At 39.3% G+C, this 24221-nt stretch overlaps 1 protein-coding gene and 2 non-coding genes across 7 annotated transcripts in view; all 3 read right to left on the bottom strand.

Annotated features, from left to right (window-relative positions):
- Positions 1 to 11569: 11569 nt before the first annotated feature.
- Positions 11570 to 11643, bottom strand: TRNAN-GUU. Its single transcript has one exon. It is a non-coding gene; the product is annotated as a tRNA-Asn (tRNA).
- An 8039-nt stretch (positions 11644 to 19682) lies between these two features.
- Positions 19683 to 19756, bottom strand: TRNAN-GUU. The gene has a single exon. It is a non-coding gene; the product is annotated as a tRNA-Asn (tRNA).
- Positions 19757 to 23587: 3831 nt separating this feature from the next.
- LOC122669561 (mitochondrial proton/calcium exchanger protein-like) overlaps positions 23588 to 24221 on the bottom strand; it is a 77279-nt gene continuing 76645 nt past the window's right edge. Inside the window, exons 15-16 of one of the 5 annotated variants that reach the window (XM_043866346.1) lie at positions 24121 to 24206; positions 23588 to 23634 (exon numbers count right to left, since the gene is read on the bottom strand). In XM_043866346.1, the coding sequence (XP_043722281.1) occupies positions 24124 to 24206 (83 nt within the window). In that variant the 3' untranslated portion in view covers positions 23588 to 23634; positions 24121 to 24123. The other 4 variants (XM_043866347.1, XM_043866349.1, XM_043866350.1 and 1 more) reach the window with 4 other exon arrangements.

The following is a 24221-nucleotide window of genomic DNA, read 5'->3' as shown; positions in this document are numbered from 1 at the left end:
AATCGAATTTTATTCAAGTCAGTTCGGTTTGGCTTATTCAGTCTAGTTTTGGTTTCGATTTTCGATTCTAATGGACCATTTATAGGTCAGAGACGGGAAAGGATGCAACTCTCAGATGATGGGGTGTTAAAAGAGTAAATACACGAGCTTGGGAACGTTGCTCTGTTTTTTGCTTTCACCAATGCTAATGTTAAAGCCTCGCCTCAATTCACAGTAGAGCCTTACTAATGAAACTTGGGTTGAGGCTAGAAAAATGCTTTGTGGAGCCAGGTTTTAAAGGCAAAATATTTCCATAATAAACCTATCTTTGATCCCAAAGTTCTGGCAAAATGGGGACCTGGACATGCAACAGTATTGCCTCTATCCTACCTATACTTAAAAATCTGATTATACTTAAGATTGGATATGGTAGAAGCTCCTTCTTTTGGAAGGACCCCTGGATCCCCTATATCCTTGGTCACAACTGCGGCAAAATTTTAATGACTTTTTAACTGTTGCTGCTTTGATAAATAATCAATGGAATAGATCTTTTCTTCATTCTATCCTCCCACCTGCCTTTGTAGATGAAATTATAAATATTTTCATTTCAGGTACTGAGGACTGTTGGTGGTTTTCTTTATCACAGGATGGCCACTTCTCAACTCATTTGGCCACTAAATGTCTTATGCCATCAGTTGGCCCCTCTCGAGATTCTACATTCTCGAAGTGGTGGTGTTTTTTTTTGGAAACTTAATTTACATCCTAAGTTTAAACTCTTCTTTTGGTGTGTTTTACATATAAGAATTTCAATCATAATAATTCTCTCAAAACAGAAATCAATCGAGTCTTAATGTGTTTTTTGTGGCTCTTGTGCTGAATCCATTTGGCACCTTTTCCTCTCATGTGAATGGACTGAGCATGTTTGGGCTGCAGGCCCCTTGGGATTGAGAACCGAATTTCTCTCTAGTTCTTCGATGGTTCATCTATGTGTTTCATATCTCTCTAATGGTTTTCTTGATAAGCAATCTCTTAATTGTTTTTTTTTTTTTGTTTTTTCAGTTTTTATAATTACTTGTTACTTTATCTGGCATGTTAGGAACAAAGTACGTTCTCAAAGGGTTAGTTAAGTCTAACCCTAGTTTGGTTCTTAATTCACACCTTGTGGGGGCATCTAACCAGGTGTGATTTTTCATTTCATAGGGAGTGAAATGGTCATTTTGCCCTTCCAATGTCTGGGTACAAGCACTATGCAGCCTCACAGCCTTCTTTTTACTTTTTTTGTTAATTGTTTTTTCTTGTATGTGGGCATAGGAAACACCTCATATAATTCTGAATTTCTTATCTATAAAAAAAAATCAATTTTATTTCAGAAAATTTTTGGGACCAATCTTAAATTGTGTTGCCGAATGTTTTCAGTTTCGGATTTTTTTTCTTGATAGGATATAGATTGAGAGTTCTCACTTATTCTAGTCCTGCAAAGTAGCGGATGAGTCTCTCTCCATAAAAAATAGGGGATGATTCTCTCTCTCTCTCTCTCTCTCTCCCCCCCCCCCCCTCGTGCATTCTTCCAACTTGCTTATATTGGAAGTATGTTCATCAATTCCAATTATTTAAATTAAATAATTTAATGTATTTAATAATAGAGACGGGGACTAGACACTTTGTTCATATGGTCGTTGCACTGTGTACTTAGGAATGGAGATCTGAGGGTACGAGTATAAACCTTTATCTTCCTTTTGTGTGTTTGTTTTAAGTTTACAAATTCCCTCTACATCCTTGGGTGAGTTATAAAATTAGAAAAATAACTCAACACCCAATTTACTCCCTCTTGAGTTGCCTTGTACAGTTCAACAAGTGGTACCAGAGTTAGTTCTTTATACAAGGACCTCCCCATTTGAAGAGAAATGGCAGCCTCAACAAGAATGTCTCTTGGTCATCTGTCCATCATTCTTCAATGGAACCAACTATGATTATTGGCAAACACAGATAAGAATCTTCGACCAATCACTTGACTGTGAGTTGTGGGATTGTGTCATGAAGGGCTACACCACCCTGACTACAATACTTGAAGGAGTGACCAGTCCAATGGAAGAGTCAACTTGGATGATTAAAAGGAAACACTTATAAAATTCCAGTTGCACTGTATAAGGATGATTAATAGATGACAAGACTATGCTAAAAATACTAAGAAGCTTTACAAAAAAAGAAAGAAACCCTAGGCAATGTTTGGTATGCATTCTAGGTCGATTTCATATTCTTGAATTAAAAAAATAATTATTTTTATCATTCAAAAATGCGAAATCAACCTAGATTGCATTCCAAGAATGCATACCAAACACATCACTAATGAGGTTAAATATGGAATGCAATATATTCCAAGTATGGAAAAAGAGAAACTAGGATGCATGGAATGGCTGACAATGCATGAATATTCCTATTTAAGATGCAACTACTGTAATATGAAAGAAAATGCATTTTTGAAAATTGGGAGCCATATGAGGCAAAAGTGATTAAATGGCAGCAATGCCTTTTTATGTGATGTGATGTAAAACTACAAGATAGAATATAAAATGATTGCTAAAAATGAGAGAAAATTTATTGAACCCTATACAATTAAAAAAAAATTAGAAAGTTTGTTTTTAAGTTTTAAAAATTAATATTATGGGTAGGGTGGCCTAATGACCAAAATACCCTTATATACATATGCATGAAAAATAAGGAGAAAATATAAAACATTAGATAAAAAATATGAAATTCGGTGGGATGATGCATGAAACCATAATATAATGACTGAAAAATAGAAAACACGGAAACTACATGGTTTTCTATTTAAGAATGCAAAACCCGAATTCTGAAAAACAGAAAACTATGTATTTGTGATACATCAATCCGTGAGCACATGGGGGATAAAATTATGAAAAATATACAGAAAAACAAGAAACAGACATACAGAAATCAAAACTTAAATATTTAGGCAAACAAAACTAAAAATCAAAGCGGCATGGTTCTGGTAATACCCTGTCCCCAAAAAAGTATTTAATATTGAATTTTGAAGACTAACAGGCGCTTGATGGGATCGTTTTGACGGTAAGCTCAACAGATATTATTAACAGTATAAGTGATATGAATTTTCATTATTTACAAGCATTGAGTGGGTTAGAATGACCCTAAGTAATAAGTATAGTGTGAACCTTACTGGTGTTCTCCAGTTGTAGACACTAGAAATTGCCACTCTTCCCGGTGATGACGACAACAGGATATGGACGATCACCAACACCTCACTTGAAGTTGGAGCGACCTTGAAGAAAGCCAGAACCTTCACAAAACCAAAGAAATGTCCCCTTAAGATCTCGAAAGTGTATCCAACCCCTCTTTTGAGGAGGAGCACCCCAACCTCAGGAAGTGTATCCAACCCCTCTTCCCCCCCCCCCTTTTCATGCCTATTAGCCCTCTTTTGAGCTCCTTTTGAAACCTTATCCACTCCCATTTGAAACTTATACTCCTGTTACCCTGTCCGCAACCCGAGTCACCCAAAATCCATTTTTTACCATTCTTGACCATATTTGGTACTATTTTCTAGCCGTTACTCTACCCAAAGGCCGAGTAGCAAAAGTCCCATTTCTAGCTGTTATTCTGCACGAAGTCCGAGTAACAAAAGTCTTATTTTCAACCGTTACTTTGCTCGCAATTCGAGTAGCAAAATTCCTATTACAATAGTTACTTTGCCTGAATTCTGAGTAGCGAAATCCATTTTATATAACCCTCATTTTGATCGAGAATAGGAAGGTGAGCCGATCATCTGTCTCCATCTAAGTCGGGAGACAACCTATATCTTGTGTTTTCCATATTTTTGTGTACATGTATATTTTATTACTTTTTTCCATTTTTGAAAAAATGTAGATCATTAAAGTAATTTTCTTTTTCGTGTAAATACTAACATTTTTTTTTAGAAATAGCATGCTTAATTTCCTTTTACATATTTGATGCATCATCGGATAGCCTTACATGTGTTTATAGAATACATCATTATGAGAGTATGTTCAAAACCAAGCATCTAATAGAAAGATCGGTTTAACCGGGCGAGATGGGATGTTAATACCTTCCCATCCTCGTAACCTAACCTCTTACCTAGACTCTTTGAGCAGACCATATAGAATCATGTAGCCCTTTCCATTGAGCCCGGATGGGACTACACCATTGGGTCCTAGGCCTGAATCCTAGGTAGCGACTCCATTTATTTTGATAGCATGATCCCAAACCCCCATCACCAAGGGACCTCGATAAGCAACTACTGTAGGGATCCCGCCTGCAAGGCGGAGAAACCCCTGCATCCTAGAGATCGCGGTACCCACAATGGCAACTCTACTGGGGACTTCAATGGTCAAGCTTTCAACACCAGATGCTACCGTTGAACGCATGAATGTTCTTCATTCTGCATTGATTGTATGATAACATGTTTGGCTAACCCAATTGTTTCTATCTTGATTATATTTACTGCATCATGCATAATGTTCGAAGTGAAATCAAACGACGAGGGTACTCCCTATTATGCCTCTACCCCCGGGGAGGTGGGGCACATCATACTAAGTACTCTGAGATCGGATGATATTCGCTTCCTGCACTACTTTCATGCACACACACACGAAATGGAAGCACTCAGTCCCGTGGTTAGTTGTTGGACCTCATGTGTAGTTAATTATGGGTAATTTGAGGCGAAGCCACAGACTTTGACATCATACCAATTGCTATATTAAAGGAACCATGTACCCACGACTTGCTTCATATATACAAGCGATAGGTATGTCGGTTCTGTTAAGAGTGATCTTTTTATCTCCTACAAGCCTATCCATTGCATGCATCATGTAGAGAATTAGACCATATATGATTAGAATACGCCACAAGCTAACTTGGTAGTTTGTTTAGGGCTCAAATCGAGATTCTCCGTGGTATACCCTTCCTAATATGATGTACCTATCAAAAGAGAGCTCTATTTGTCCCTCAATAGTCCCTCGATAAAATGATACATCTATTTAAAATAGTGTACCGACAAAAGTGAAGCTCAGTTTGTCACTCAAAAAGGATACACTATCTATAGAATGAGAGAGCTCTAATTGTCCCATAATGAAATGACACTCTATATTAGCGTAGAGTAGACCGTAAGGATATTTTCAATTTAGCCATTTTGCTTGTTCTCATGTTATGATTCAAGTTTGACCCAAGAACCATCGAACAATGAAGGATTCATGGTATGATTGCACCAATCACTTTGGGAGTATCGGTCTTCGTGACTATAGGAATCTTTTCTAACTTCTCATGAATCACGATGTTTCTATAGAATGAGACGACGAAACCATAGCATCAATTACCTGAGTAAAGTGGAATAAAAAAGTCAACGATGTATTATCACATGAATTGACTTTGTTTGTTTGTATATATATATATATATATATATATATATAGTCTTGTATACAATAGGTGAGTCCTTTTGTCCTAAAATAAGTTTTCTTGCTTATGTAAGACACGATTCCGCACCAGAAAGTTTCCCATTACCTGTGTGGGTCCGCCAAGGTGATAGATTGGTCCGGATCAGTCCAATCCAATCACCACTCCATCCATACACCCAAGATTTCAGAATTTCGCTCTCTGCTTAACCTCTCAAGGCAGAGTCCAATCAGGCTATTATCCAGAATAGACACCATGGATCCGTCCAGTAGCAACCCACCTGAGACGTAGTTGGAACAACAAGTAGGTTAGTTACAGGCCGATATGGTTGAAATGAGGCAGCTCATGACACAGATGTTACAAGCAATGCAAGGGCAGTCATGGGTAGAAACAACAACTATTTTTGCAGACCTAAAATGTAGGGCTGCCCCAACAGTATCCAAGGCAGAGACTAGGTTGGTGATTAAGGAAGAAGGGGATGCCGCGATTAATGCACCACAAGAACCCCCTGAGTCCGAAAGGGAAAAGAAAATGAGAGAAAAAGTTGAGAAACTCGAAGTCGCAGTCAGGGGTAAGAGTAGTGATAAACCCGAAGATGACTTGGTTTTCTTTCCTGAGGGGAAGATACTTGAAGAGTTCAAGTGGAAGCTAACTAAATTTGATGGGACAGAGGATCCCAAATCTCATCTCAAAATCTTCACTACTACGGTGGCTAAGACCTGGAATCTAGTAGAAAATCATATGGGACAAGCGTTTCTGTATTCATTTGCAGGATCAGCTTTACGATGACTAACACAACTAAATCAGACACAAACTCAAACATGGTAAAAAATTGTGAAGGCTTTCATGAAGCAATACTCCTACAACTATTGAGGTAGACATCACCAGAAGAGAGTTGGAAACCTTAAGGTAGGGGCCAAATGAAGGGTTCTCTAACTTTATCATGAGATTCCGGGAGAAGGTAGCCAAGATATAGAACTAACCAACAGAAGCAGAGCAAGTTGAGATGATTCTTGAGAATTTGTATGGGGAATATCATGACATTTTGACTATCAACATTTCAAACCTTTCGAAGCGCTCATGGCCACAAGGAATTGTATTGAAGACAAGTTGTTCAAAGGGAGCAAGCCCAAGGTACCTCAAGAGAAACTACTGGAACCCAATCAGGAAAGACCTCAAGAGGGTATAAAGGGAGGGAGGTGAATGCAGTTGAATCATCAGCATTACAATTGGTTGCAACAACGCAGTTTCTTGTGGTGATAAAAATCGATCCTCCGGTGCAACAGGCGTCCAATAAGCGTGTTTTCAACTTTAAAGGCATGACACCCACTTTCCTCTTCGCCAATTTGAAAAAAGAAGGAATGATGAACATAGTGCCACCTCGTTCAGTTGACATGGCAAACCTACCAACGTGGTACATGCTTGATTTATATTGCCATTACCACAATCAGAAGAGTCATTAGAATGAGGCGTCCAACAAGCGTGTTTTCAACTTTAAAGGCATGACACCAACTCTCCTCTTCACCAATTTGAAAAAAGATGATGAACATAGTGCCACCTCGTCCAGTTGACATGGCAATCCTACCAACATGGTACATGCTTGATTTATATTGCCATTACCACAATCAGAAGAGTCATTAGAGTGATAAGTGCATACATCTCAAACATGCCATCCAAGATCTGATAGATGCAGGTAAGATTGAGCTTAGAACCAAGCAGCAACGAAATGTCAATACCAATCCATTGCCAACACATTGGGTGAACATGTTGCAAGATGATTCTCAGAAAGGATACCTCACCTCCTTAATCAAGACAGTATCTCAGAAGAGGAAATTGATGAACACTTAAGTCTATAGGGAAACTCTCATCGCCCGAATAGAGGAAAGCAAAAGAGTAGTAGAAAGAAAAAGAGCTCGACCACTGATGATAAGGTCTTCACCAGATACGGTCTCTCAGGAGGTGGATAGACCAAATTCCCCGTTTTATCACCCCAGGTCACTTGGTGCTTGTATATAGGGGTACATAGTTTATTTAACTCAATTTACGTGCTTGTAGGTACAGCATGCGCCGATTGGTTTTGTCGCTCTTGCAGGGTGTGGACGTAGGACTTACCAGAGGCTGACCCCTATCTTAGTGACTCAAATTGATGTGTGTGGAGTTGACAGCGACATGATGTCACATCTGTCAAGGGTGCAGGGAATACACAATTTAAAATAAAAAGGAAGAGAATCACCACCTAGGTTGTGAAGGGCCTAGAACCCTGACGAGGTAGCCCAAATCCTGGTTAAAGGATAGGGCTACGATTGATTCCATATGATCTGGCCAGAGGAATGGGTAAGACATCAGGTTACAGAGGTGGGAAGGTTTTATGCACTCTACTCCGCACGGACGAACCGGTCCTTCGTATTAGATGCTAGGGCTTCAAAGATTCTCTCAAAATAAAGTCTCATATAACAACATGCAGGGTTAATCTATGATTGAAATATCATGCATCATAAGAAATTAAATACGCAAGTCAAGATAAAGTGATGCAAATGACCAAAATACCCCTAGAGGGCATAAATGCAAATAAAGTCATGTTTGAACATCACCATTGATTAAAACATAACCAAATACATTAATGACATGTATGTGAGACATTTCAAATATAAAAAAGGCAAACAAACTTTAAATGATAATAATTACCAAAATACCCCTAAAAGGCATAAAGGCATAAAAGAGCTAAGAAATCATATTTGAACATCACCAATGATTTAAATATGGCTAAATACATTAATAACATATATATGAGGTATTCCAAATACCAAAAGTGCAATCCGGCATAAGATGACAATAATTAAACAAACAACCCCTGGAGGCAGAATTGATATTTTATGTGAATAAAACCATATTCAAACATCATCATTGATCTTAAACATAGATAAATCCATTAACAACATAAATGTGAGGCATTCCAAACACCTGAAGTGTAATCCCGCATAAAATAACTATATTTACCAAATGCCCCTAAAGGGCAGAATTGATATTTTATGTGCATAAAATCATACTAGATGAACATATCTATACATAGAAACCTTATAAAGCACTTTTACTAACATTAATATGTACCACAAAGAGGCTACTTTAATGGCCTACATTATGTCAAATTAACATAAAGTAGGTAAGTGAAAGTACTTGGATACGACCTTCCATAAGGGTTGGAAAGGGAAGAACTTCCATGTAGAAATTTCTGCGATGCTTCTGCTCTATCAAACGAGATTCATTGATAAAATTTGGGTGGAAGAATCCCGACTTATCAAATGAACTTTTGTTGACGAAATTCGGGTAGAATCTCAGTGTATTGAAAGAACTTTGTTGCAATTCCGGCAGAACCTCAGCGTATCAGAAGAACTTCGTCGGAAATCGAACAGAACTTCGGCTCAGGTGGAGGGAAAAAGACATCTTATCTCTCACTTGAAGGGCTATACCTCCCACAGGGTAGGGTTTAGAAAAATTCCCGTTATTTGCTGATTCGGGACTTCGAGGGACTATCGAGAGACTTTTCACCGAAAAACGGGACATTAGTGTGACAAAGTCATGTTAAAAGAGTAACAAAAATTTGAAAATAAGAACCAGAGGAGAGAAAACCTCACGACCTCAAAGCATTCAAATGGTTTTTCCAAGTTAGGAAGTTATCTCAAGTGATGAATGTTGCAATTCCGGCAGAATCTTGGTGTATTAGAAGAATTTCATCAGACATCGGACAGAACCTCAACTCAAGTGGAGGGGAAAAGACTTTTTCTCTTTCACTTGAAGGGCTATACCTCCCACAGGGTAGTGTTTGGAAAAATTCCCGTTATCTACGGATTTGGGACTTCGAGGGACTATCGAGAGACTTTTCGTAGAATAACGGGACATCGGGGTGACAAAGCCATGTCAAAAGAGTAACAAAAATTTAAAAATAAGAACCAGAGGAGAGAAAACCTCACAACCTCAAACCATTCACATGGTTTTTTTCAAGTTAGGAAGTTATCTCAAGTGATGATTGTTGCAATTTCGGCAGAACCCCGGTGTATTAGAAGAAGTTCGTCGAAAATCGGACATAACCTCGACTCAAGTGGAGCAGAAAAGACTTCTTCTCTTTTCACTTGAAGGGCTAAACCTCCCACAGGGTCGAGTTTGGAAAATTCTCGTTTATCTGCGGATTCAGGACTTTATCGAGGGACTTTTCACAGAATAACGAGACATCGGGGTGACAAAGCTATGTCAAAAGAGTAGCAAAAATTTGAAAATTAGAACCAGAGGAGAGAAAACCTCATGACCTCAAAGCATTTAGACGATTTTTCCAAGTTAGGAAGATATCTCAAGTGATAATTTACCAAGGGGGGGTCCAATTTATACTGGTAGATCTTTTAGGATTTTTATAGATATTTTAGGACAAAGGAGGGATTAAAAGAATCTCATAGATTCAAGAGGCTTCCAAGGATCCATGGAAACACTTGGTGGTCCATGGCCAACTAGGGTGTTTCATGGATCACCATGCGGTTCCATGGATCCTTAGGTGGATCCATGAATCCTCAAGTGGATCCATATTAATCCAATTGACATCTTTGACTGATCTGGGCACTATTTCATGCCCGAGTATTGGATTTTGATGTATAATATACCATTGGATTCGCCTTTCCAAGCACCATCCAATGGTACAAGAGTTGATCTAAGTTTGGATAAAAAATATTTTAATTTTGATTAAACTGATTAGCCCTAAGAGAATGTTCATTAATCCATGTCTGGTTATCATCATGCCGATGGGTGATGTGAGGATTCGTTTGCCGCAGCGCCCTGGGCGATGAGTGCGGAGGGGGGTTTGTTGTTCCTCAGTTGGAGAGGGAGAAGGAATGCGTCTTCTCAGGATTATGATTATCAAGGGATGAGGGTAATATAATAATTATAAAATGGAGTCACCACCTAGGATTAGGGCCTAGGACCCATAGGTGTAGCCTTGTGAAGGGCTACATGACTTCATTTGGTCTGGTTAGAGATTCGGGCTAAGTGGTCAGGTTACGAGAGTGGGAAGGTGTTAGGTACCCATCTCGCCTGGGTAAACCGATCTTTCTACTAGATGCTTATTTTCGAATATTCTTCCTATATAAATGTCCTATACCACCATGCAAGGCTAAAATGATGCACAAACTACTTAAATAAAATTAAACTAATTTACACTAACTACTATACACTACACGGGAAAGCTTAAAGGATTACAATGTTCTAAAATAAAAGATTAACAATAGAAATATATACCTATATGCTTTAAACCAATGCAATCATGAAAAATATAATGCGAAAGACGTCCCCCGGCTCAGGTGGAGACAAACAACTGACTTTGTCCTCTGTTGGATAGAGTAATGACTTGCGATGATTGAATTGGACTCTGTCGGATAGAGTAACGGTCTACAACTACTGGATCTTGGAATCTTGGGCAGAGTAACGACGTCATGAGGTTTTGGGAGCACAACCCTCGACTCTCGGACAAAGTGGCTAGGCCATAACTACCTTTCAAGGAATGGATGTAAAGTGGGTCAAAAAATCGGGCTTGGGTTGTCGGACTTCGGATAGAGGGACTAGGCTCGAAAGCTGGGAACTAAGGTTGGGGAGGACCTCAGGACTAGAGAAACAAGGCTTAGCTCGAAAGCTAGCAGTTGGGGGCGAACCCCGGGACAAGGGAAGCAAGGCTTCAAGAAGGGAAACAGGCAGAGGTTTGGAGCCTAGGAGCTCCCCCTCTCTGGGAAACTTGGAATGTGCAAATAAGGGGGTGAGGGGCTATTTATAGGCAAAAATTAGGTTCGCGGCACCGCCTAAAAGGTGAGGGGTCGTAGAAAGTGGTAAAAAGGAATTTTACGTCGGCGGGCTGCATAGCGTGCGTGGCGCCGCATGGCAGGGCTGCCTGGTGTGCCCAACGCTGCACAGTGTGTGGTGCCAGGGCGGGGCTACATGGCGCAGGGCCTTGCAGGGCTGTGCCTGCTGCGGTGGGGCTATGCCAACTTGTAATGTTGTCATGCATATGGTGTATGCCTTTCAGGGTGAACAGAGGTGTTTTCATGGTCTACAGGTGACAATTTAGGGTCTACACCATTCTCTTCTCAAAAATAAAAAAATAAAAAAAATAATAATACGCTAGAGGAAGGGCTTGAACCTTCGACCTTGTGGTTAACAGCCACACGCTCTAACCAACTGAGCTACTCCAGCTGGTATGGGCTCCTTTTTTATTTAAACTATATAAATCTTTACTTTCATACCATTTTATATCTTCTGGAAAAAAAAAACTATTATATTGGCAATAGCTGCCATAATTTTCTATTTTATTTGGGGGTAAGAAATCGTTGTCTGGTTGGGTAGCATTTGCACCAACGCAAGGGCCAATGGGAGCACACGTAGGGGCATCAACATAGATGCAAATTTTTATTTCATGGGGGGTAGGGCAGTACTTTTGTGCGTTCTTGTGTCTGGGCGCAAGAATGCATAACCAAGTAGTGTTCTTTTTCCATTTATTTGGTTATTTCACAATCAATGTGCTTCTATCGCCTTCATCCCAACCCTTCTTCATTCAACTGAAGAAGCATCTTAGGAGTGTGAGGAAGAGATGCGCTCGAAGTATCCTCAGGTGTTCGGCTTACCAGGTACGCTGAATTTTTAGGATGAAATTTTTATAAGGTGGGGGGGATGTTATGCCTATGCCCAAACCATATCTAAATTGATCTTGATGTGTAGGAACTACACTGGCATTTGTTTGAACTGGCAACTAGAGGTGTCAATTTAGGACCAGAACCAAAAACCGAAATCGATCTGGATCGACAGGAATCAAAACTAGACCATCCAATATGTTATTGGGACGAATTTGGTCCTGGTGATATAATATTGGTTCGGGTCAGTTCTGGTCCAGGTTTCCCAATGGTTCCAGAATCGATAGCCCATTAAGGACCCGGTAGCACCGAAACTGTTGGAACTGGATGATATGTAAACAAATCGAGTGGTAAATTAAAAATCTGAAACCCTAAAAGTCTTTAGACCCTAAGCTATTAATAGTGTTATATTGCTTGAAACTTTTGAGTGGCGCTCTTTTGTTGCTCTTTAAGTCATCAGTATATGAGTTGAGTTTGAAATGGAATCATGAACTCTTAAAGCTGTCTCCTTATTTATATATGCATCAATGTCTTTATTTTGGGCTCTACAAGATTATATCTATATATGATGAGCTCCCGTTTTCCTAGAGAAACTTTCATTGTCCTTGTTTTGGACTCAATAATGTTTGGAACCAATTAGAAACCAGAACCGGACCACCCATTAGTTAATAGTCCTGGGTCTCCAATTTGGATCCGGTAAGCTTATTGGTCCAGTTACGGTCTTGATACCTTAGAGTTGGAACCGCTAAGGACCCTGACCGATAGCCCAGAACCAGACCAAATGATACCCCTACTGGCAACATGTGAGCCATATCTATCAAACAACCACATAAGATCCTGGATGATAAGACAGGGATATATGTGGAAGACATGTTTATTGACACGAATAGCAGGTATTATGTAGACCGGGGTGGTTTTTTAGATCGTCCTCCTCTTTTTTAGATGCGAAGAGTGAGTGGTTTAGGAAGAGGTGGCCACATCCATTTTCGAACTACTTGAATTTGTAAGTAACCATCCACATCATTCTAAACCTCTCCGGCTTGATAGTTCGCAACCACATTACTGTACAAACACCCTTTGACATGCCCTGGCGAGCGGGCAAGAGCCTTGACCAAACCCCAGTTCAAATACAGCTGGAATTGACCCATCGGTCAATCACTTGGGCAAGACCTAGATTAGCTGGCCACATCAGTCAGTGGGCCTTACTGTTTTGTTTCGGATTGTCTTGTGTGGGACCCCCCGAATCCCGCATTGTATCTACCCTCGTGTGCTTGGACTTATGTTAAGACCTATCCTTAACTCCAGGACCAGTATGGAGTCAAGGTGGGCGTCCGTGGGGCCCAATCGGAGAATTAGTGCATTTTGACTCAAATAGGCGCACAAACAAACATGCCTTAATGGCTCTAACCTATATATAGAAACTGAGCTTTTAAAGCTCAGCTCTTACTTCATTTAAATCGGAAGAATGAGAGGAGAGAAAGGAAAGAGAATAAGATAAGGAGAAGAAGGAGCTGACCTTGGACTGCTACCGGCTGCCGATTGCATCCCTAACCAAGTAGGCCTTGGTTCCCTACCTCTTTTCTCTCATATGGCACCATTCTATACCTAGAATTCAGGATTTTTGGTTGAGTTTCGATTGAAACCTAGTGCTTGGCACACAGGCCAATTGGAGTGTTGTTGTGAGAGGATTCTACACCATCTTGCACACTCCCATTTCTGTTCCTGACCAATTCTGGAGTGATTTGGGTGAAAACTACCCAAACCCTACCCTTTAGGTTTTGATTGAAAATTCGACCGTATCTCCGATTTCACTCGATGAAATGGAGTGCAAATAGACTCTATACGTAGGCGGGGTGATCCTCTACAATCTCTATGGAATATAAACAACTTCAGCAAAGTATCAGATTTCATCTAAGCTAAAGAATAGCTCTAGGGGCATTGATTGATCAATGACTGGGAATCCACCGATCGATGGCTCCATTTACTGGCCACATCAACTGGTGGGTATAATATGATAACCCAAGCTTTTGCCAAGGTCACCAGTCAATCATTGGCCTTACCATGGGTCGATGGCCTCATCAACCGCTGGTACCCATACTGGAATTTTATTTTGATCTTTTGGGAAACCATCGAGCATTCGTTCGACATTGAGTCTAATATATTGTAAACATGAATAGGTCAACCTTAGCATGACAGTGAATCGTATTTGGGAATCTAACGACTTTGATTTTGGGATTAAATCACCTCATCGTTGATAAGGTGAGTGGGTGTGGTTGACTTCTTTTACAAAGTGTTTCTTTATTTTATTTATGTGTGACCATTTCATTCATTTCAATTATGAATTGATGTCTGTATAACTATGCTTGATTATGTGCTATGAATGAGATGTATGTTGAGAATTGAAAATGGGATCCAGTGTGGCCAAAGTGGATTTCGGTATCGGGATTGTCATACTATATTGCATTCATGCTGCATTTAACTTATTCATGTAAGCAGGTTGTGGTGTGGTCGAAGTGGATTCCGGTGCCGTGTTCCCATGATTATAGTATGTGTATGCGTATGTTAGTGGAAACAAGGGGTGTAGTGTGGCCGATGGGAGTTTCGGTACTAACATTTTGTTCTCTAACATACATGTATATATGCGATACCTATCATACTAGATGCATGCTGGCTAGGATAACTATCCATGTGTTACAACCCCTAGCCAATAGGGGGTAACATGTTGGTTAGGCCTTCGTGGTAGGTCAGATGTTGATTTTTTTGAATGCCACATCAGCAATACAATGTGATTTTTATAGGAGGCGGTTTCGAGCCGGGTGACAGAGGATGTTTCAGGACCGATGGGGTCTATCGGGGTTTGCTGGGTGACCCAGGGTGCATTCGGGGACCAGCAAGCTTCCATTCGCAACTACGGGTGTATTGCTGGGGGACCCAGGTCGCATTCGGGGACCAATAATACATCTTAATGTGTTGCAGTAGCACATTACCACTTAACTTAGTTTTGTTGATTAGCTTTTGTTAAAAAATTGGAAATCATGCACCGCATCATATTTACTGTGTATGTTTGCATGCCCCCATCCCTCATTGAGCTTAGTGAAGCTCGCACCACATGCGTGCCTCTTTCTAGATGCCTATGTAGGTGATGCAGACTTAGATTGTGATGATGCTCCCTCTTCCTTGGCGGGTGAGTGGTGGGCCCCTGAGTACGAGGATCACGATTCCGGTTGTGCTTGTGACGAATGTACCTCGAACAATGTTGCTTGACAAATATCTGTAATAACTTATACATGCTATTTTTTGTTAGATTGTGGGTATCATTTTGGATACTTACTGGATAATTTGGATTAATGTAATTTGATCACTAAGATGCTCCTAATTACAATGATCTAATTATAATATCAAATTAAGTCTTCCGCTGGCTTTTATGGATTTTCATTGGGGACTGTGCTAATAAGATATTGTATCTGTGATCCTGGCAGGCGGTGTAAGATGATGGTAAGCATCTCCGTCACACTTCCATTGACTTTAGAAGTGGGGTGTGACAGTAACAAACACCACTGGATTCAGAATTGATATTTTATATGTGAATAAAACAATATTCAAACGTCACCATTGATCTTAAACATGAGTAAATTCATTAGCAACATGCATGTGAGGCATTCCTAACACCTGAAGTGCAATCTAACATAAAATATCAATATTTACCAAATGCCCCTGGAGGGCAGAATTGATATTTTATGTGCATAAAACCATATTAGATGGACATATCTATATGCATGGAAACCTTATAAAACACTTTTACTAACATTAATATGTACAATAAGGAGGCTACTTTAATGGCTTACATTATGCCAAATTAACATAAAGTAGGTAAGTGAAAGAACCTGGATACGATCTTTGACAAGGGTTGGAAAGGGAAGAACTTCCGTGTAGAAATTTTAGCTACGCTTCCACTTTATCAGACGATATTCATTAATTAAATTCGGGTAGAATCTTGACTTATCAAAAGAAATTTTTTTTGACGAAATTCGGGTAGAACCTCAACGTACTGAAAGAACTTTGTTACAATTCCGGCAGAACCTCGGGGTATCAGAAGAATTTTGTCAAAAATCGGACAAAACCTCGGCTCAGGTGGAGGAAAAAAGACTTCTCTCTCACTTGAAGGGCTATACCTCTCATAGGGTAGGGTTTGGAAAAATTCCTGTTATCGAGGGACTTTTCCAGAATAACGGGACATCAGGGTGACAAAAACCATGTCAAAAGAGTAACAAAAAATTTTAAAATAAGAACTAGAGGAGAGAAAACCTCACGACCTCAAAGCATTCAGATGGTTTTTCCAAGTTAGGAAGTTATCTCAAGTGATGATTGTTGCAATTCCGGTAGAATCTCGGTGTGTCAGAAGAACTTCATTGGAAATCGGATAGAACCTCGGCTCAGGTGGAGGGGAAAAGAATTTTTCTCTTTCACTTGAAGGGCTATACCTCCCACAGGGTAGGGTTTGGTAAAATTCCCGTTATCTGCGGATTCGGGACTTCGAGGGACTTTCTGCAGAATAATGGGACAATGGGATGACAAAGCCATGTCAAAAGAGTAACAAAAGTTTGAAAATACGAACCAGAGGAGAGAAAACCTCATGACCTCAAAGCATTCGGATGGTTTTTCCAAGTTAGGAAGTTATCTCAAGTGATGATTTACCAAGGGGTGGGTCCTATTTATAATGGTAGATCTTTTAGGATTTTTATAGATATTTTAGGACAAAGGAGGGATTAAGAAAATCTCACGGATTCAAGAGGCTTCCATGGAGCCATGGAAAGGCTTGGTGGTCCGTTGCTAACCACGGTGTTCCACGGATCACGATATGGTTCCATGGATCCTTAGGTGGATCCATGAATCCCCAAGTGGATCCATATTACTCTGATTGGCATCTTTGACTGTTCGGGGCACTGTTTCACGCCCGGGTATTGGATTTTGATGTATAATATACTGTTGGTTGTCTTTCCATGCACTATCCCATAGTGCAAGAGTTATTCAAGTTTGGGTAAAAAATATTTTAATTTAGATTAAAGTGTTTAGCCCTAATTTGATGCTAGAGAAATTCCCGACAGTGTTTCCAATCCCTGCTTATGCACCCTTGGCTAGCATTGAGTATTTTGCACTTAAAAACACTTGTCCGAACCTTATCGAGGTCTAGGGGGTCGAGTCTTTCTTGAGAGAGAAACTTCATCAATCCACGTCCGGTTGTCATCACTGCCGATGGGTGACAAAATTCAGGGTCTACACCATTCTCTTCTAAAAAAAAATAATACGCACTGTGGTTTACAACCACACGCTCTAACCAATTGAGCTACTCCAGCTGGTAGTCTCCTATTCTATTTAATCTATGTAAATCTTTACTTTCATACCATTTTATATCTTCTAGCGAAAAAAAACCATTATATTGGCAATAGCTACCATAATTTTCTATTTTATTTGGGGGCAAGAGATTGTTGTCTGGTTGTATAGTATCTGCACCAAAGCAAGGGCCAATGGGAGCACACGCAGGGGCATCAACATAGACACAATTTTTTATTTCATGGGGGGTAGGGTAGTACTTTCACGCGTTCTTGTCTCTGGGTGCAAGAACGTGCAACCAAGTAGCGTTCTTTTTCCCTTTATATGGTTATTTCATAATCAATGTGCTTTCTATCACTTTCAACCAAACCCTTCTACTATAATTCAAAATATCACTAGCCTGAGGGATCTACTTATTCTAATTTGTGATGGCAACTTTGATCCTACTATACAAGAGGTGGGATGAGCCTCAGTGCTATTTTTTTTAAATATCATTATGTTGTGGCATACATGGATTTTTGTTTTACAAGATGTGCTCAGGAGGCAAAACTCAGGTGATGGCAAAAAGAATTGATAGGTGCATTGAACTGGGATGGAAAGAATTATAAGTTTGGATAGACTATTAAGATATTTTTGATTGGTTGAATAAAGCCACACAGTCATGTTGGCCTTGAAAGTTATTCCTTTACTTCATAATGTTTCTATTTCTACTAGCACTATTGGGTCTATATTATTAGGGAAAAAGAACGTTACTTGATCTCGTGGCCCGTGTGCTCTTGTCCCTAGAGGATATATTAAGCACCAAATGCATGAAAAGTCATATTTAAACATCACCATTGATCTCAAAAATGGCTAAATACATTAATAATATATATGTGAGGTATTCCAAATACCAAAAGTGCAATCCGGTATAAGATGACAATAATTAGACAAACACCCCCTGGAGGCAGAATTGATATTTTATGCGAACAAAACCATATTCAAACATCATCACTGATCTTAAACATAGCTAAATCTATTAACAACATATATGTGAGGCATTCCAAACACCTGAAGTGCAATCTAGTATAAAATATCAATATTTATCAAAATGCCCCTAGAGGGCAGAATTGATATTTTATGTGCATAAAACCATATTAGACGGACATATCTACGCATGGACACCTTATATAACACTTTTACTAACATTAATATGTATAATAAAGAGGTTACTTTAATAGCCTACATTATGCCAAATTAACATAAAGTAGGTAAGTGAAAGTACTTGGATACGACCTTCCACAAGGGTTGGAAAGGGAAGAACTTCCGTGCATAAATTTTGGCTATACTTCCGCTCTATCAGACGAGATTCGTTGATAAAATTCGGGCAGAACCCTGACTTATCAAACAAACTTTTATTGACGAAATTCGGGCAGAACCTCGGTGCATTGAAAGAACTTTGTTGGAATTCTGACATAACCTTGGCGTATCAGAAGAACTTCATCGAAAATCGGACAGAATGTCGGCTCCGGTGGAGGGGAAAAGACTTCTCTCTTACTTGAAGGTCTACACCTCCCATTGGGTAGGGTTTGGAAAATTTCTCGTTAAGTGCGGATTCGGGACTTCGAGGGACTTTATCGAGGGACTTTTTGAAGAATAATGGCACATCGATGTGACAAAGCCATGTCAAAAGAGTAACAAAAATTTGAAAATAAGAACCAAAGAAGAGAAATCCTCACGGCCTCAAAGCATTCAGATGGTTTTTCCAAGTTTGGAAGTTATCTCAAGTGATGATTTACCAAGGGGGGGGGGGTCGTCCTATTTATAGGGTAGATCTTTTAGGTTTTTTTTAGATATTTTAGGACAAAGGAGGGATTAAAAGAATCTCACGGATTCAGGAGGCTTCCATAGATCCATGGAGCCGCCTGGTGGTCAGTGGCCAACCAGGCTGTTCCACGGATCACCATGCGGTTCCACGGATCCATGGATCCTTAGCTGGGTCCATGAATCCCCAAGTGGATCCATATTACTCCGATTGACATCTTTGACTATTCAGGGTATTGTATTGCGCCCGGGTAATGGATTTTGATGCATAATAAATCGTTGGATTCATCTTTCCGAGAACTATCCAATGGTGTAATAGTTTGTCCAAGTTTGGGTAAAAAATATTGTAATTTTGATTAAAGTGATTAGCCCTAATTTGGTGCTGGGGAAATTCCCGGTAGTGTTTCAGGGGTGATAAAATTCAGTGTCTACACCATTCTCTTCTCAAAAATAAAATGAAAAATAAAAACACGCTAGAGGAAGGGCTTGAACCTTCGACCTTGTGGTTAACAGCCACACGCTCTAACCAACTGAGCTACTCCAGCTGGCAACCTACTTTTCTATTTAATGTATTTAAATCCTTACTTTCACACCACTCTATATCTTCTACCAAAAAAAAAAAACCTATTATATTGGCAATAGCCGCCATAATTTTCTATTTTATTTGGGGGCAAGAAATCGTTGTTTAGTTGTGTAGCATATGCACAACTAGGTAGATGCAATGGGAGCGCACACATGGGCATCAACATAGATGCAATTTTTTATTTCATGGGGGGGGGGGGTAAGGTGGTACTTTCATGCGCTCTTGTGTCTGGGGGCAAGAGCGTGCAACTAGGTAGCTTTTTCCCCCCCTTTATTTAGTTATTTTCACAATCAATGTGCTTTCTATCACCTTCAACCAAACCCTTCTACTATAATTCAAAATATTACTAGTCTGAGGATCTACTTAATATTTATTTTAATTTGTGATGGCAACTTTGATCCTACTAGACAATAGAGGTGGGATGGTCCACAGTGCTATTTTTTAAATATCATTTTGTTGTCGCATACATGGACTTCGGTATCACAAGATGTGCTCAGGGGGCGAAACTCATGTGATTGCAGAAAGAGTTGAAAGATTCATTGGAATGGGATGGAAAGAATTATAAGTCTGGATAGATTATTAGGATATTGTTGATTGGTTGAATAAAGCCACACAGTCATGTTGGGCTTGAAAGTTATTTCCTTAATTTACTTCATGATGTTTCTATTTCTATTAGCACTATTGGGTTTGTATTATTAGGGGAAAAGAATGTTACCTAATCGTGTGGCCCACGTGGCTCCTATGCCTAGACACAGGTGCGCGTGAAATCTATCTAAGCCTTTCAAAAAATCTTCATTTTTCTCACTCCAAGGTCCTATCACTGCAAAAAGAACCATTTTAAGACAACGGTATTCTTTTTCAGCATGTTTCCCTTTCTTTGGAGTCTCCATTGATGATATTCTAACATGTATTTTATTAATGGGAAAAGAACATGAATCCATCACGTGGTTCCTGTGCTTATACACGGGACCGTGTAAAATTACCGCTCAACCACTAGTGAACTAAAAAATCTCATTCAGTTAAATGCTCGTGCATACGCTCTTAGTGGTCTCCACGTTGGTGGGGCACTATATAATCGGTTAGCATTGTCTTGACTTTTATTTCTTAGGGTAAATTACACCTGGGATGCCTAACATTTAGAGAAACACATTTTGGGTACCTTGAGTTATCTCACATTTCTAAAATGTTTTGTTTGGGCACCTCTCTTTCATATTTTCAAATACATAAAATCGCAACACCCACCCCTTCAACAGGAAAGAGAGAGAGAGGAACAAAAGGCGGCATGAGAGAGATGCAAGGAGTGTGAGGAGAGATAAAGGAGAATTAGAGAGGGAGGGGGGAGGGGGGGGGGGGAATGGAGAGAGAGAGAGAGAGAGAGAGAGAGAGAGAGAGAGAGAAACAAAGCAGTTCTTTGGAAGCCCAGAGAGGATTTGTGAGGTGAAACCATTTTCGCAAAAATAAGAGTTCCAATGACAAAAACCAAGTTTCAAATCTCCGCTGCCATCCACTTTAACAGAAAAAACTTGATCTTCGTTCCGTTCATTACACTTGTTCCTGTCTACAGTCATTCGATTCTCCAGTGGTCTGCGTCATCAGGAACTGAAAGGTTTGCTCGGCCAGTCTCGACTCTCGTCTTGCATTGAGAACAACAGAACAGAGTGGGAATTTCAAGGTTTAAAGTATTTGTATCGGTATCGGAAAACAGATGTATCGTATTGGAGAGATACAAGATACGCTAAAGATGCACATGAAAATGGTAATAAGTGAAACATATCATGTATAAAGAGGAGAACAAAGTAAGATGAGATAAGTGCATTCAATTGATTATGTATAATAGATCAAGTTGTTCTTACATAAATCCTGTTTCGATCCTTAATTGCGGGTTGTATAAGTACCAAATGATGATGAAATCAACACCACTAGAGTTGTTATTACTAGTAGAGAAGGAATCAAAGTTGATTTTACCAAAACAAAATTGATTACAATGCCTTACAAGAGCTCTGGGTAAGTGTCACTCTTGAGTCATGGATCGAGTTATATAGTACAAGTATCAACCATATTAGGTCACTTATCAACCCTATATAGTTAATACTTTTTTAAGGTATTGTATCAGTATCAATACCCTAAAAATAAGATACATATCGACAAATACGTTAAGATACTTAAAACCTTGGGTATTTGAAAGTTTTTCAAGAACTGACTTTTCCACTGTCCCCCCACCAACACAATTTGAGATGTTCCATTGTCGGAGATGCTGGTTGGGTAGGTTCTTGAGGTGGCATGGGGGAAAGTTAGAAATATGGAAAAAAAAAGGTATTCCCAGCATAATATTTCAAGGGAAAGAGAACGCTATCTGAGTGCATGTGATACGTTGCCCCTATGCCCAGACAAGTGCCCCTAGGAAATTCAGTCTTTCCATGGGACACGATGATTATTTCATCCGGCCCTGTGTCTAAACGCAAAGGTAGCACACCGCACACACCCATATAGCGTTCTTTCTCCCATATTTCAAACCTGTATAAAAAAAACGTAACATTTCAAACGTAAGGTATCTCGACAGTAGTGCAATTTACCATTTATTTTATTTGCTATCCCCTTCAGCCCTTTTGTCCCACAATGTTCCAAGAAACAATTAGCTTGATTGCAAAGGCTACCATCCTCAATTGCTATCATTTGGAATACATGGAATCGTTCCATTTTGCTATTGAAGAAACACCATTCATTTCTTTAAATCTTTTCAATAAGACAAAGGGATATATTTTTCGTCCCAATAAGGAGTGATACAATTTCGATTGAAAAAACTACAGAAGTGAGGGACAGATCTAAAATGACCATAGAAGTTGTGAGAAAAGACGTGCATGGTCTAGGTCTCGTGCCATGTATGACCTCGGATAGAACCTATTGGAGGATAAGGATTCACGTAGCAAAACCTATTTAGCTAAGATCCTCCTGACTTGCTAGGCTATGCCTCGTTCCTCTTTCACTTTTATTTTCCATTGTTCATTTGTTATTTTTCATCTTTCACTTGCCATCTCATTTTCCTTTCTTTCACTTTCACTTTTTACTTTTTACCTACTTTGTTTGATTGGTTGGATCCATGTAGCTGACCCCATTAAGTTGGGATAAGGCTGAGTTTTTTGTTGTTGAAGGGATTTATTTTCCGACTGGACACAGAAATGAAATTTTTACAGGTGGTATACCTGATGTTAATAGATCAGGAGACAGCTTGAAGCAGCAGACGAACTACAAACTTCAGATGACAAAAGGCAGTTGGAGATACAAGTGAGAACTCCCACCCCTCATTTATATATAGGCTAAATTACAGCACCATTACAATCTCCAACAAGGGATGCCCTGAGAATACAATTTACTCCCACTCTTTTATGATGATTTAATCTGATTCATAAATATTTATGTCAGCTTCCAGAAAGTTATACAGCAGAAATTCTCAAATATTGCGGTGTATATATATTTGATTTTATTTTTTTTTTCACATTAATTTTTTACAGCAGTAACAAATAAATCTTCTAATCTATACAAGAATTAGAAGATCTTCCACCCTAGGATCCGAAGACAATCTCACTAGGGTGCAAGAAGCAAACCCAACTTTGACAATTGGATACAGAAGTTTCATACATTGATACCATGGTATGCAGAAGTGTCCAGGCAACATCTAGATAACCTAAACCTCCATGGAATCATGCTTCACTCTTATACAAATATAACCAAAAATATTTAGTTGACAAAGAATAAGGTTCAAATATTTCACCCTTCATATTCATTCTTCATCTGTATTCCAACTGCTCAATTAGACAATGTCCTCGACAAGAATCTTTCCTTCTGTTACAAGGACAAGTAGCAGTTTATGTCTCAAACTAAAAGATGAAGTCTGAACTGCTCAAAATCAAGGAAAAGGACAAAGTGTTAAATAAAAACCAAAGAACTAAATTACTGAAAATACATGCATTGGTATATTAATGTCCTACCAGTTGTTTTACGCCCAAAAAAGAAAAGAGGGGGAGGGGGGGGGGGGGGGAAACAACTTTCTATCATGTTAACTTTTACAGCAGTAACAAATAAATCTTTTTGTCCATGTTAAAAATCAGAAGATCTTCCATCATGGGACCAGAAGACAGATCACTCAGGTGCAAGAAGCCCACCCAACTTTAAAACTTGTATACAAAAGTTTCATACATTGATCCCAACACATTGAGAAATGTCCACGTAAATCTAGAGAATCTAAACTTTCATGCAATCCTACTTCTTACTAGTATAAATATTACCAAAAATATTAAATAAAAAACAAATAGGAGCAAAATATTTTACCCTCTATATTTGTCTTTCTTCATCTACTCTGGCATCTTTCATTCGACTGCCCAATTTGACAATGTCCTCAACAAGGATCTTTCCTTCTGTAACAAGAAAAG

The sequence above is a fragment of the Telopea speciosissima genome, chromosome 7 (assembly GCF_018873765.1).
Source record: "Telopea speciosissima isolate NSW1024214 ecotype Mountain lineage chromosome 7, Tspe_v1, whole genome shotgun sequence".
Taxonomy (NCBI): domain Eukaryota; kingdom Viridiplantae; phylum Streptophyta; class Magnoliopsida; order Proteales; family Proteaceae; genus Telopea; species Telopea speciosissima.
This window is presented reverse-complemented; position numbering and strand designations above follow the sequence as displayed.